This window comes from Ornithodoros turicata, chromosome 1 (genome assembly GCF_037126465.1).
Source record: "Ornithodoros turicata isolate Travis chromosome 1, ASM3712646v1, whole genome shotgun sequence".
In the NCBI taxonomy this organism is placed as follows: Eukaryota; Metazoa; Arthropoda; class Arachnida; order Ixodida; family Argasidae; genus Ornithodoros; species Ornithodoros turicata.
In genome coordinates, this window is record NC_088201.1 from 126390000 (window position 1) to 126402338 (window position 12339).

The following is a 12339-nucleotide window of genomic DNA, read 5'->3' on the forward strand; positions in this document are numbered from 1 at the left end:
GGCATTGCGATCATGATTGCGCCAACCTATGCGCATACGTCACCAACTTTGTCTTCAGCGGCTAGGGCGTGTTCTAGCTTATTGTGTACTCTGATCGTGACAGGTTGGCCCAGGTCTCCGAGGGGGCGAGGACGTTGCAGTTGGCCGGGTCAGTCACTATGTCGGTAACATGTGCATCAGGGTTCTGCATGTTCTGGGCTTCCACGTCGTTCCCCTTGGCCCGCTGCGCCATGTTTTAGCAAATCTCGAGACTATTAGGTAGTTCTTTTTTCGTGCTTTTGATAGGATAACCGCGTCGCCAAGCACCACCGGAAGTTTGCCAGACGAGCACGTAACGCTTTACGCGCAGAATTGTGGTATACGTGACGACAATGATGACGGGTATATGCTTCAATCGCATTCACTCTGTACTTTGTTCGAAGTGGAGTGACAGTATGGGCTGCTACAACGCCACATCTTGTGTTACAGTATAGCTGTAACGACCAGCGGCATGGCCGAGTGGGCTAAGGCGTCCGCTCGTTGGTGGTAACCAAGGTAGCAGTAACATGGTGTAGTTATCGTCGTCACTACTGCGTCCATGTGTCTGAGAGCCTGGCACTATTTTGAAAACTCCCTTCTGACACTAATAAAGTCAAGGACCGTTTCAGCTTCTCGCTCCGATTGGGGACATTTCTCCATCAGCTTCTTCAGCACCCGCTCTACGTCGTCGAAGTGCTGCATGATACTCGCGATCCTCGTCTCGTCTTGGTCGGGAGCTCTTCCGTTTCTGTGGCGACTTCGTTGCTGATAAATGGACAGCAAGAGTATTGCCTGTAATGGGCAAATGGTCAGTGAGATAGGAGTCCGATATACATTTTCATGTACGGCAGTAATGACAACGAATACACACCTTGCATCGCTCCCTCTTCTTGTTGTTGATATCAGTTTCTATTCTATTCTTTTCCTGTGCCAGCTCCAATTTGTGCTCCTCCCTTTCTTCCATCGTCCTTTTGATTTCATGTAAGTCTTCGGTTAACTTCGAAAGCTGTGCGTCCTTAGAAGCTAGGGTCTGAAAAGAGATAGTATGGACGACGTCAGCCCGCCTAATGTGGCCGTTAGAGCATCATACATGACCGAAAAAATGCTCCTTCAAAGTCTAAGATTAAAACAGAAAAACATGGACATTCTGCAAAACGTAGTAGCTTAGACCACCATTGTTCGCGGTAAACAAAACTCGTGAAAGGCTATTAAATTTTATTGAAATGCTTTTAAGATTTTGTGCACGGGGATATTGTCGGGTGCTCATTCCTTGAGCTCGTTGCATTTCCTGTGTCTGTCACCACGGTACTGTCCCTTGTGCTCTAACTCTGCGGCGCGACTAACAGCCTCCATGACGAGGGCGCCACTTGTATTCTACCTCCGTTCTGCTTATCGTCTCCCTTATCTTCGTGCGCCCGCATTGTATCGACAGCATTGCAATGGCTGAACACTATGTGCTGACGAGCGCGGAGAGACCAGCAGTCTTTATATGTGCCTCTATGTAAACAGCACGTCACAGCCCTCTCTCGGACGCTGCTACGCAAGCACCGTGTGGAGGCGCATCTGGTAGCACAGCTAGAGCACAACAGGTCTTCTGATCATCTTTTCTACCACTTCTGTGCCTTTTCCCGCCATTTTCTTCCGCACACTCTCTGCCATGGACGGAGCTGCGCAACTGCCGACGCTGATTAACTCTGTAAATGTGTCACTTCAAAATCTAAGAGATTGGGCTGTATTTGAAAGAGCAATAACATGCAGATTGTGGCTGCACAAATTTATCCGGCTACACCACTACGCTTTTTCAGTTAAAATGCGCTCAGTAGCACAGACCTTCAGGGGTTGGCAGGGCTGATGATGTGAAGGTAGCATAATAAGTGCAGAAGTTGAAAATATATTACAAGACTAGTACGGTAGTCCACAGAGAGAAATAAATGCACGTTTGACGACTTTCGCGGAATCAGGGTCATGCGATCTGATCCTCTCCTCCTTAGGTGGGATGTACTTTTATGACAACAGACCGTACGTAAAACATTACTATAGTAGAGCATCACAGGGTGTCCTATATTGCGCTTCTTCCACGTGTGTGTGTGTGTGTGCGTGTGTACGTTTCCCGACACGTGTTTCAGCACGTCTTTTCGTGCGTGTAGCAATGTTCGTCGTACTGCGGCAACAATTCTCGTCATGTCATAGCATCAACGATGCTCAGAAGAGTGAATGAATGAGTTAAATTTTGTTTGCATAAGTTGCGGTGGGAGCCGTGAAAGAGAGATAGAGACACTCAAAAGTACATTGATCCGGAAATGGACGCATGACCCGCCGTGCTACTCTGTTCACGATGAAGCGGTATTTTGCCAACCATGCGGAAACCAGGAGAGAAGACGCTTTAATGCACCAAGTTATAGAATAGAATAGAATAGATATAGAAAGAAAAAAATTGAAACGTAGGTCGCACCGGTGCGACCAGATGTTCCAGGACGGTTGACGTGTAAAAGCACTGAATGAATTAAAAGATTATATCAGCACGTATGTCTTGAGGTAGGTCGTGAGTGCGCACAGCGCAAGTTGCTGGTGCTGCCTTGGTCAGCTCCCCAGTACCTTCTCAACACTAAATGGTCGGTTGTCAAGTTTCGCGAGGGCGTTCTTCGGTATTCGCCGACTAGAGTCGAAGCGTCGGCAGGTGACCAGCACGAAACCAACCAAAGTTATCTCATTGGCCTTTCGCGCTGTTCAAATCAAATTGTGTTCTACATAGATAAAGGAAGCATCAGAAATGAGACTCAACCCGGAGAAAAATATGGGTTTGTGCGACAGGAATAAGCATAGAGAGAATGACTAAAAAGAGCCAGATGGTATAGTTAGAACTCCTCGGTTTCGGGGGTTTAATATTATGAGGAATAATGATTCTTTTTTATGTTATTAAACGCGACAGCATTTATGAGCGAATCCTTGGAGCTTTCTTGATGCGAGGTATATCGCAGCGTACACCCTGCTCTCTTTGGCTGATGCTTGGAAATCACGTGTTCAAGAGCTGCTACAAAGCTGCCGTGAGAGAGGACCAGCTCCCGTGGCTTAGGATGATGGCATTTGCCAGGTGGGGCACGGGTTCGAATCCGGGTGCCAGCTGTGCTGTCTGTGTATTTTTCCTGCGTTTTCCTCAGACGCTTTGAGACAAATGTCGTCACAGTTCTCTGAGAAGTCGGCCCAGGATGCACGGCGCAAAAAAGAAGGGTAGGTCTCACGGCGAGTTGGTATGGCATATTGTAAACTGAGTAGCGCAAGCTGGGAACCCTCTTCTCTTCTTTCTGTCCCGTGTTCCTTGATTGCACTACGTACTTTATAGTTTCTTTTGAAATTGCACTTTACCGTGTACAAGTAAAAAAATACCTTGATGGCAGCTGAAACCTCTCTCTCCAAGTGCCGTATACGTGATGCAGTCATTCGTCTCTTCTGCTGACAGCTGCTGCCGGTACCGGACGTCTCCAGCTTCTTCAGCAGGCCTCTGTGCTGGAGCACTGTCTTCTCCAGTACCTTGGTGGCCTCCACCTGTGCCTTGCCAATTCTCTCTAGTTCCATCTGTAATCATAAAGCGATGCATGTGAGGAGCATCGGAATAAAGATACATGTGAGTTATTCCATTTCTTGTATCATTCTTGACTGGCGGCTGGGGACGAACTTGGCCATTAAAATCCACATCCGGGGGAAAAGCTACTCGCAGGAGCACTTCCGACAGCCCGTGTACATAGCACTGCCCATCTTTTCTTCGATTTTCATGAGAGTGTCCACGTTATGATAACGATAAGTAGGGATTGCTCAATACACCCCTTTGGATGACCTTTTCCCCGTTTTTTTTTTTTCCTTTCGTCTAATAAATATCTCCACCCCCACCCCTACTGGAGTGTCGGGTGTTTACCCCCTGGCTTCTTACAACACCTGTGATTGCCCAATACAGCTCGGCTGGCGACACATACGCCCATAGACGTATAACCCCCACCACCCACCACCACCGCCAACACGCAAGGAGCGTACATGTTTGGCGTCATTTACGAGCTACCCCGCCATGCGGCACACTGGTGATATGTCGCTCTGAATATTTTTAGTTTGTTTTCAGAACTGCGGTTTCAACCCGATCAGGGCGATGCCTAATGTGAGGCAACCTTCATTTCACCGGGCAATACTGACGCCTATGTATCCCGCATCTTTTGTTGTGACTTTGGTTTCCACGCCGCGCGCCGTGGACGTCGCTGTACGAGGCTCAGAGTTATGCGCATGCAATGTAGTTTCGCCACGGCACTTGACGGGCAGTGGGAGACTTGTGCTCCGTCACCACAGTGACCATTTCGATGTTGAAAAAGAAACTACAAGCGTGATTGCGAGTTTGTGACGATAAGTGTGATGCTATAGTCCTGAGATCTTACACTGTTGAATGAACTGGTTCTATGAGGTTGCCCCACAACTTCTTTACGATACCTTTCACGCCGCATTGCACAACTCTAAAGTGGATACACGTTCGATGGTTCATTGTGCCGCACACTTTTGTTGGAAGGAAGGTCCAGACAAAGAGGAGGATTAGTTACGATTATGTGGGGATGAAATATTAAGAAACAATGATTAAAGGTAGTGCATACCGGTTTAATGCAATTTGGACATGTAGATATCCTTGCATCACTATTACAGTTTGTGTTATCGACCTGTAGTATATGACGAAAACGGTCCCAATGAGGCAAGGTTTAATCCCTGTTTGTTAATATTTAATCCACACACCAACAATTTACTCGCAAAACCGGCATTACTACCTTGTCACAGCGGGAAAGGTAAGAGGTTGAGTTACATTCGCCACATTCGGCGCGTAAGATCCGAGACATGCGGGGGGGAGTATGTTTAATGGTTTAAAAACGGAGAAAGGAAAGGTTAGCCATCCAAGAGGGTAGTTATTCCCGCCAACAACAACCAAAGAAAAGCAAAGAAGAAGGAAAACAGAATACAGATAAGTACACAGAAATATAGACGAACACAGCTCCTGCACTACCCGCATGCCTTGTGATCCTGTAGCGTATATTACAGGACACTAATTGAATATACCACTTTAATACTTATTACTGCTAGAACTTAATGTCTACATAATAAGCAAAATACGGTGCAATAATGCCATTCCCGATGTCTTATGTTTTGAGTTGCAGCCATGCAGCAGCCATGCAAATCACTTGTCCGCTCTACTGTGTATGCAACCAATCACTACACCTTCATTTTCACTACGATACAGAAAACAAGCGCATCAGGATAGCTGGTCATTACAGCAGAGGTCTCGTTTTCGTGCTCTCATGAGAGCTCAATGCGCGCTTAGAGCATTGCAACTGTTGCAGCTTATTTGGGACGTTGGTAGATCGAAGCATTAAGATTTATAGCGGAAATTGCCTGTGCTAAGTTCAACTGAGTCGACTGGAACGGATTTCACCCTGTACTGTTTCTCGCAAACGTGCTCGTAAAAGCGCGCTGTCATGGAGGTACCTGGTACCCGCTTGCGGCCAGCGAAAAGTAGGTTTAGCTACCTGCTTTTCGACGACTTTATTCCTCAACTGTAGCAGTGCATGTTGATGGTCTTGGGGTTGCAAAACGGAGTGCTCTAATTCCTGAAGGCGTTCTTCCCAAAGTTTCAACGCGCACCTGAAATGCAAATTAAATGTTACTTCTTTTCCGGAGCAGCCACACGTGTAACCACATACTCCGCAGCTGTTCCATCTCGCTCCAGAAGTTCCGTATCCTTCCTAATGTTCGCCACTGCCTCCATTTCTCGATTATACTCCAACTCCATCTTCTGTATATATACAAAACGATAACTGATTTGAACTTGTCGCCATAGAGAGACTCCTTCAACGCTCATGATGAAAGGAGGGAACTACGCTACACTCTTGGGTTAGGTATTTCCAAGCAACGGATAGTGATTAAGCGTACGGGAACAACAAAGCAGAGAAGGTGCCCGCTTAAACGGACTATCACATCCGGAAACGTGTGTAGAGACCAATAAGGTATTGTTTGGCAGCGCTTCACAGCCCAATCGGACAAATTTCACTTCCGAAAACAGTTTACATTTAAATGAACGAGGCTTAAAGACTTGCACTGCCTCTGCAGCTAAGGAAGCCCCCTGCAGCGATGATAACGTCATGAGGACGCAGGCCAGGCACAACAATGGGAGCGTGGCGCAGTTTATTGTCTGCAAGCTCGTCTGCTTCGCCTTCGCACCGCAACACACTACGGACCTCGATAATATGTCGAGTTTCGCTTAAAAGTGTGAGGGCATGACCATGTCGCATGGGACACAATGTTGCGTTCCTGGCCGTCCAACAGGTCCAACAAGTCCGACGCTATCCTAGAATTGACATTCTACGAGCCGATCACGTATTTCTCAAGAGATGCAGACGTCTGCCTGCTTGCCCGCCAGCAGGTCGCCAAGACGCTCCCTGATTGTACTTTTCCGTGTGACATTTTGTCCCATTTTCGGGGGGGGGGGGTGTTATTCCGGCACACTCTCAACATGCGCCGTCTGCTGTGGCCATGCATTACATCTAACTGCACAGAAACTGTTCCACTAATATGCGTCGGATTTTCTCGGCGCTGGTGTGAAGGAGAAGTAACACGGAGCTATAGTTTCAGAATCGATCAGGACGGATACGACAGGGCCTTTAGTATGCAATGGACTCAATTACAGTAACTTTGCGCATGGTCCTACTAACATAAATTTTTCCAATAATCCATCTTTAATACAGTCAAAGACGCAAACATGCTGTCATTGCATCAGGTCAGCTTTCGACCGGTATCATTCCGTCTCTACCAGTATGTCATTAAAAAGGCTGTGACACTTTGGTATATGTGCTCCATTATATTAAGCACGCACCCACGTCAAAGTATTGGGAACAAATTAGTATTTTTGAATGTTGTTGTCGTACTTGTCGAGATAGGGGGCCCCTTCGGCGTGGAGCACTGACATCACAGAGGCTACCGTAGACATGTGACCCCATTATAGATCTCGTCATGGGTTGAGGATGCCTATATGGTGATGTAACACCCAAATGAGTTTCCGTATCTGCGGTGACAATTTCCTACGCTTCTACTCCTCTTTTGTTGTTGAGCCTTGGATGGAGTTTCACATCGGTGTAAAAACCATCTTCTACATTTCCATGGATATTTGGTAGTGAAGTGTTAAACAGCCTCTCCAAGCAAATGTGAAATATCACAGCCCGTCATTTGCAAATATCTTGTTACGTTCAAAATCTCACTTTCATAACAGATATCTCCTTAGTGCGGTAATCTTTATCAGTTCTGTGAGAAGGATTACAACAAACATAGGTGATGACGACAAGGAGATGCGGAATTTCATAACATAGACCCCCTGTGCACCTCCTGATTACATGTGACGGATTACATGAGCGGTTTGGTGATTTGGCAGTGAAGTGGGAACGTGTGGTGTAAACGAATTTCTCGTTGTTGTCGAAAACTCAAATGTAGCTGAAAATAAGAAACTGAAGTGGTATCATGTCGTGCGGTGGTTTTGTAGTATTTACTGTTCCCTAACTCCAATAGACGACTTCAAAAAATCACAGAAACCTAGCGCTGGTTTGAACTATACGGGAACTTGATGACAATAGAGGGGGAGAATGTATTTCGGTTTCTTCCCTCTCAACCTATTGTCCACGAGGAGTCAAGGTTAGCGAAAACGAAACATGAAGGACAGTTCTCCCTTCTTCATTTCAGTAATCTCCCAGGATGCAACACGTGCGCAAGGAGCACTGGGATTTTCTGAAATTGTCTATACGCCTCATACGATATCCGATAGTAAGGAGAGAGCGCAGACTATAGTCGTGTTCAACTTAAGGGGACTATGATATGATATTTGACAAGCCTACGATCATTTCCGATTTGTTCCTCTGTACAAACGCATTCACCCTGTGAAATATGAAGTTGAAAATCGTTCAAATAGCGGAAATATTCGACATTAACCACGGTCGTGCGGCTGTTACGATTCGTCTGCGAGGCGAACAGGCCGTGACATCATACCAGAGGTGTGCAGTAATGCCATTTTTTCGTATTATAATACTAAAACAAATAGTTTTTCAAAATGTCTATTCTAATACATAATACTAATACTGTATTATAATACATTATGGTAATAAAGGAATACAGTACATAAATTTTTGAAAAGCCCAGGGCATACACAACATTTATTTCAGAATTTACAGTGCCTGTTGTATGAAACAATAGATGCATTGCTGATTATTAAACAACATTTTCTCAAAAATTCAATCTTTTAGTCAGTGGTGGATCCTGGGGGCGGCATCTCACCCTGTCCCCTACCCCACTACGGGCCCTGGTAAAGAAGGTGCCCGCCGCCCTCCAACCGAGGGTCTGGATCTGCCCCTGCTTCGAGTGTCTCCTGTATGGTTGAAGCAAAGAACGTTTTGTGGCATATTGAACATGCCACCCTCCCCTCCCTGCGTGGGAGGGGGGCGAAAATTCCCCACGTACCAGAAGTAGAAGCCGGCCCTGGTGCGTACATTAACCTTGAACACAGAGCTAGAAACACTTCTGATTGTTCCTTATTTATGTCCCGGAAATTTTATGACCTGGGAGAGTACCAGTGACTAATCCCCAGAGGAGTAGGTGTTCAAAGAGCGGATGACCTGAAACGTGTGGTGTGCTGACACGCGTGACCCCGCTATCCCCCTGCTGAAGCGCATACGGGGTGAACGAACAAGTCAAATTCCAAGAAGTATTATTGGAGTATTATAATACTCGTAATACACGTTTTCGCATATTATAATACGTAATACAGATACTTTCATGAAACCTGTATTACATAATACTAATACAAAATGGATTACAGTAATACTATTATAATACAAAGTATTGTAATACATGCCCAGCCCTGCATCATACTAAGGGAATGTTGCCCATTAGAAGCTGGCGTTTTGCGAGCGAATTGCACAATTTGCGAGCAAGCTTGCAAACTTCGCCATGAAGTATGTTTTTATTTCACCTCGAGCTCAGATCGTACCTAATCGTTGACACAGAATCCTACCAAAAGTAGTGTAATCGTTGTCAGCATGGTTACTGGAGCACGTTTTCGTCTCTGAGCTTCTTCGCTAGAAAATGTCTCTCTCGGTGGCCTTTTTGGAGCTGCGTACGGAACGACTCGTAGACGCTATCTGATTCACATAATAATCTTCCTCTATTGCTGGCGATTTGCGTTTCGCCATATTTCTACTATATATACGACGTCGTTCTTGTCCAATCCGAAACCATGCACCCACGTGGTCGCGCGGAGTGTGTGCTCCCGGTCGCCTACAATTGGCTGAGAAGACTGGGCGTTCATGACGTAAGCCCGCTTCGAAGGAACGTATCCGGCGGTCACGCCCCGCTATTACTGCGTGGTAACTGCGCCCCCCGTGCACTGAATGCGGTTAAAAGTCGATGTGTGTGGTAGTGAGGGATCACGAGAACCGTTTCCGGCAGAGTACTCGGAATTCGTGAAAATCATTTCATAGTACCGTTAAGAAGGAAAAGAAATCTAGTCCGCCATCAGCTCTCAAAAGATTACTGCGCCGCATATAGGATGGCTGGACGCAGGGAGGTCACGCTCTATCGCTGCGCCATATAATATAATATAATGCATCATACTCACTCTGGTTCCGTACTGGCTGTTAAGACTGGCCACATGACACTACGCTGCAGAAGAAAGTGCGCTGCCCTACTGATGGCTCATGGTGGCGCTACTGTATTTCTCCTGGCGCGGTACTGTTTCTCCTTGTTTTCAGCGTGATATGTAGTTGACAGATTAGATTTCGTTTCCTTCTTAAGTTGAACACGACTATAACTGATGCATGATTATGAAGGTGAAAAAAAAAAGCGAGAGACACGGACGTTCTCGTGCTCACTTGGAGGTTATGCAACTCCTTCGTTTGCCGTTGTGTCCAGTCAGATGTCATCGTTGATTGATGGTGAGCGCCGAGTCTTTGCAGGAGTGCCTCATGGCTTTCTAAGGTCTTCTCCAAGCTACTTGTCTGCCATTCCAGGCTTGTCACCTCATCTGTAACACGTAACAACGTGATGAATTGATCATAATAACAAGGACAGAAGAGATCGCCCCTGGGTGAAATGGCGGCTTCATCTCGTACTTTTGGCGTCACTGTCAAAATCGTTATACGTTCCTTAGATGATTTGGAAATCAAACTTGGCAATGGGTGCTCAGAGAGAAGTGGTGTTGTGAACCAGCAGCCTGTTAACAGCACTGTTGGAAGTCGGGGAGGCTTCCACCCAAGCTCAGGTTGACTGAGGTTATCTCTGCATTGTCGTTGCAGACTTTAAACAGCCGGATGTTTCCGATACTTTATAGCTCTGCTGCGATTAGAACTCGCATTCTGGTTCTACTGCGTCCGTCCCATATCCAAACTAGTTATCGTTATTGTCCTTGTCTCGCCTCCTTTACGTTCGCTTACCTTATTGGCCCTGATCAGTCTCGTCGTTCTACAGCGAGCTAATGGCGATCATGATGCGCAGTACCGCGGCAGTGTGTTCAGAAGTGGAATGCTAATCAATTTCGTTTGAGGAAATGTATGGATCGTCAACACTTATCAATTTTCTCTCAGACAAATGTATGCAACGTGAGGCTGACTTCTCGTTTGCGGTACGTTTTCAAGCGTTGACCTGTGGCTTCGGTTCACAAAAATGCTTAGAGTATAAACCGTTTTCATCATCTGCAGAAAGGAACACCAGGGGTAATTGCTGTCTCTACGGTCATTATAAGACTCATTATAAGACTCAATCGTATGCAGGAAACCTGTGGTCACCGGGAACTCCGTGAACATTTGGAGACGTCCATGGTGTTGCGCAGGGTTCTGATAAGGGCCAATAATCGCAGATATACTCGGGTAGAAATTCAGCGAACTAGTAAGGAAGTATGAAGGGAATTGCCTCAAGACGAGAGCTGCTCGGACGGAATTGCTCTAGGAGATATTTTGAATGGCTTCCTACGGATACTATTAATCTGAGACCGAAATATCCGCCTCTCCGTTTCTTAAAACTCACATTGCACAACGACGTGGTCAAAGTTAACCGCGAAGCCGCAGCTGAAGCTTGTGTCGTAGCATCGTATTGGGTACTTCAGGTATGAAGTTGTGAAGGCAACATTGAGGCAAAGTAGGTGCTGCATTGAATTAAATTAGCGTGGCAGACTGCCTGGAATGGAAAATGAGAAAGTTTGATCCATCGAGTGCAATGCAGACATGTGTGCGTGTGTTGTCACGAAGCAATAGACATCTCCCTGTTTGTAAACAAATGACTTCATAGTGTTTGACAGCGCCACCAATTTGGTAGCGTTCAACTACGCTCGAAGCTCGCGGCCAACAAGCTGTGACTCCCGAAAGGCACAGCCTTGGGGGGTTACGGTGGTTCCTAAAATGGGCGCGACCTTCGGTCTTGCTTTTTTTTTTCACAGGAGGCATGGACACGTGCCCATTCGTGGAAACAAGCCCTCCCCTTCCTATTTGTTTCGGTTTCAGCCAGTCAACCAACGTCATGACGGCGTTTCTCGGGTAGGGGTTTATTGCTGCATGCCCGGTGGGTGGACTATCTAGACAAGAGTAACCTCCTGTCATTCCTCAAGACAGCGGGTACACGTAGAGTCACTAAGTAAGCTACGCTTCAAAGTATCGACACTGAGGCAAAAGGGTGAGCTGCGGCCCCCGTGTTGTTTCCGTTTGATCTCCAGCGCCATGCATGGAGTGCTTTTCTAGCCGTTCTATCCGTTGTGGAAAACGGAGCAACAGCAGCCGATGCAGAGACCTCTGGTTAGCGTGGAACCACCTCGTTTTTGAATGGCGCTCAAATACCCCCTTCCCCCCTAAAACCCGGTAGCAGCAACAGATGAGGCAAATATACAGTTTGGCACACTGGAAGAGTCAAATGTAATGAGCGGTGGGATCTGTTGGTGACCAGCGCACGGAACGCTCTGCAGGTTTGGTCACACAGAGCTAGATGTCACTGATATAGATCTAACGGGCTCCGACTGGTCGAGGGAGTCGACGTGCGTTGGCTTCAAATGGTCGAAAGGCACAACGTAGGGACAGGCGTTGACACGAACGCTGCAGGTTTTGTGTCTGCCTCTCTCGGTGAGGTATGGTCCATGGTATGGTGGCTTTAGCGGCTTGCGGAGACGTGAGTGGCCGAAGCCAGATGAGGGTTAACGAAGGCTCTTTGTGTAACCGTGTGGCTGTAGGCGGTGGCCTAAGATGAAACAGAATTGCGAGGGGCGTGTTGCGAAACGTGCGGGCT

The 12339-nt window shown here is 46.8% G+C and overlaps 1 protein-coding gene across 1 annotated transcript; it reads right to left on the reverse strand.

The window, feature by feature from the left end:
- Positions 1–568: 568 nt before the first annotated feature.
- Positions 569–10076, reverse strand: LOC135368712 (protein Spindly-like). The gene is made up of 6 exons (XM_064602172.1): positions 9945–10076; positions 5739–5830; positions 5565–5679; positions 3403–3591; positions 890–1048; positions 569–810 (listed from the first exon to the last, which is right to left on the reverse strand). Exons 1-6 carry the CDS (start codon positions 9993–9995, stop codon positions 598–600), a joined length of 819 nt encoding a protein of 272 aa, XP_064458242.1. The 5' UTR covers positions 9996–10076; the 3' UTR covers positions 569–597.
- Positions 10077–12339: the final 2263 nt, after the last annotated feature.

Bases quoted from the DNA above. Each gene is read 5' to 3' on its own strand.
- LOC135368712 (XM_064602172.1), bottom strand. From the start codon at position 9,995: ATGACATCTGACTGGACACAACGGCAAACGAAGGAGTTGCATAACCTC. The intron at 5,680-5,738 runs GTATGTGGTTAC...TTTGCATTTCAG, and splicing joins CGAGATGGAACAGCTGCGGA to GTGCGCGTTGAAACTTTGGG. The intron at 811-889 runs GTGTGTATTCGT...TGCCCATTACAG, and splicing joins AGAAGAGGGAGCGATGCAAG to GCAATACTCTTGCTGTCCAT.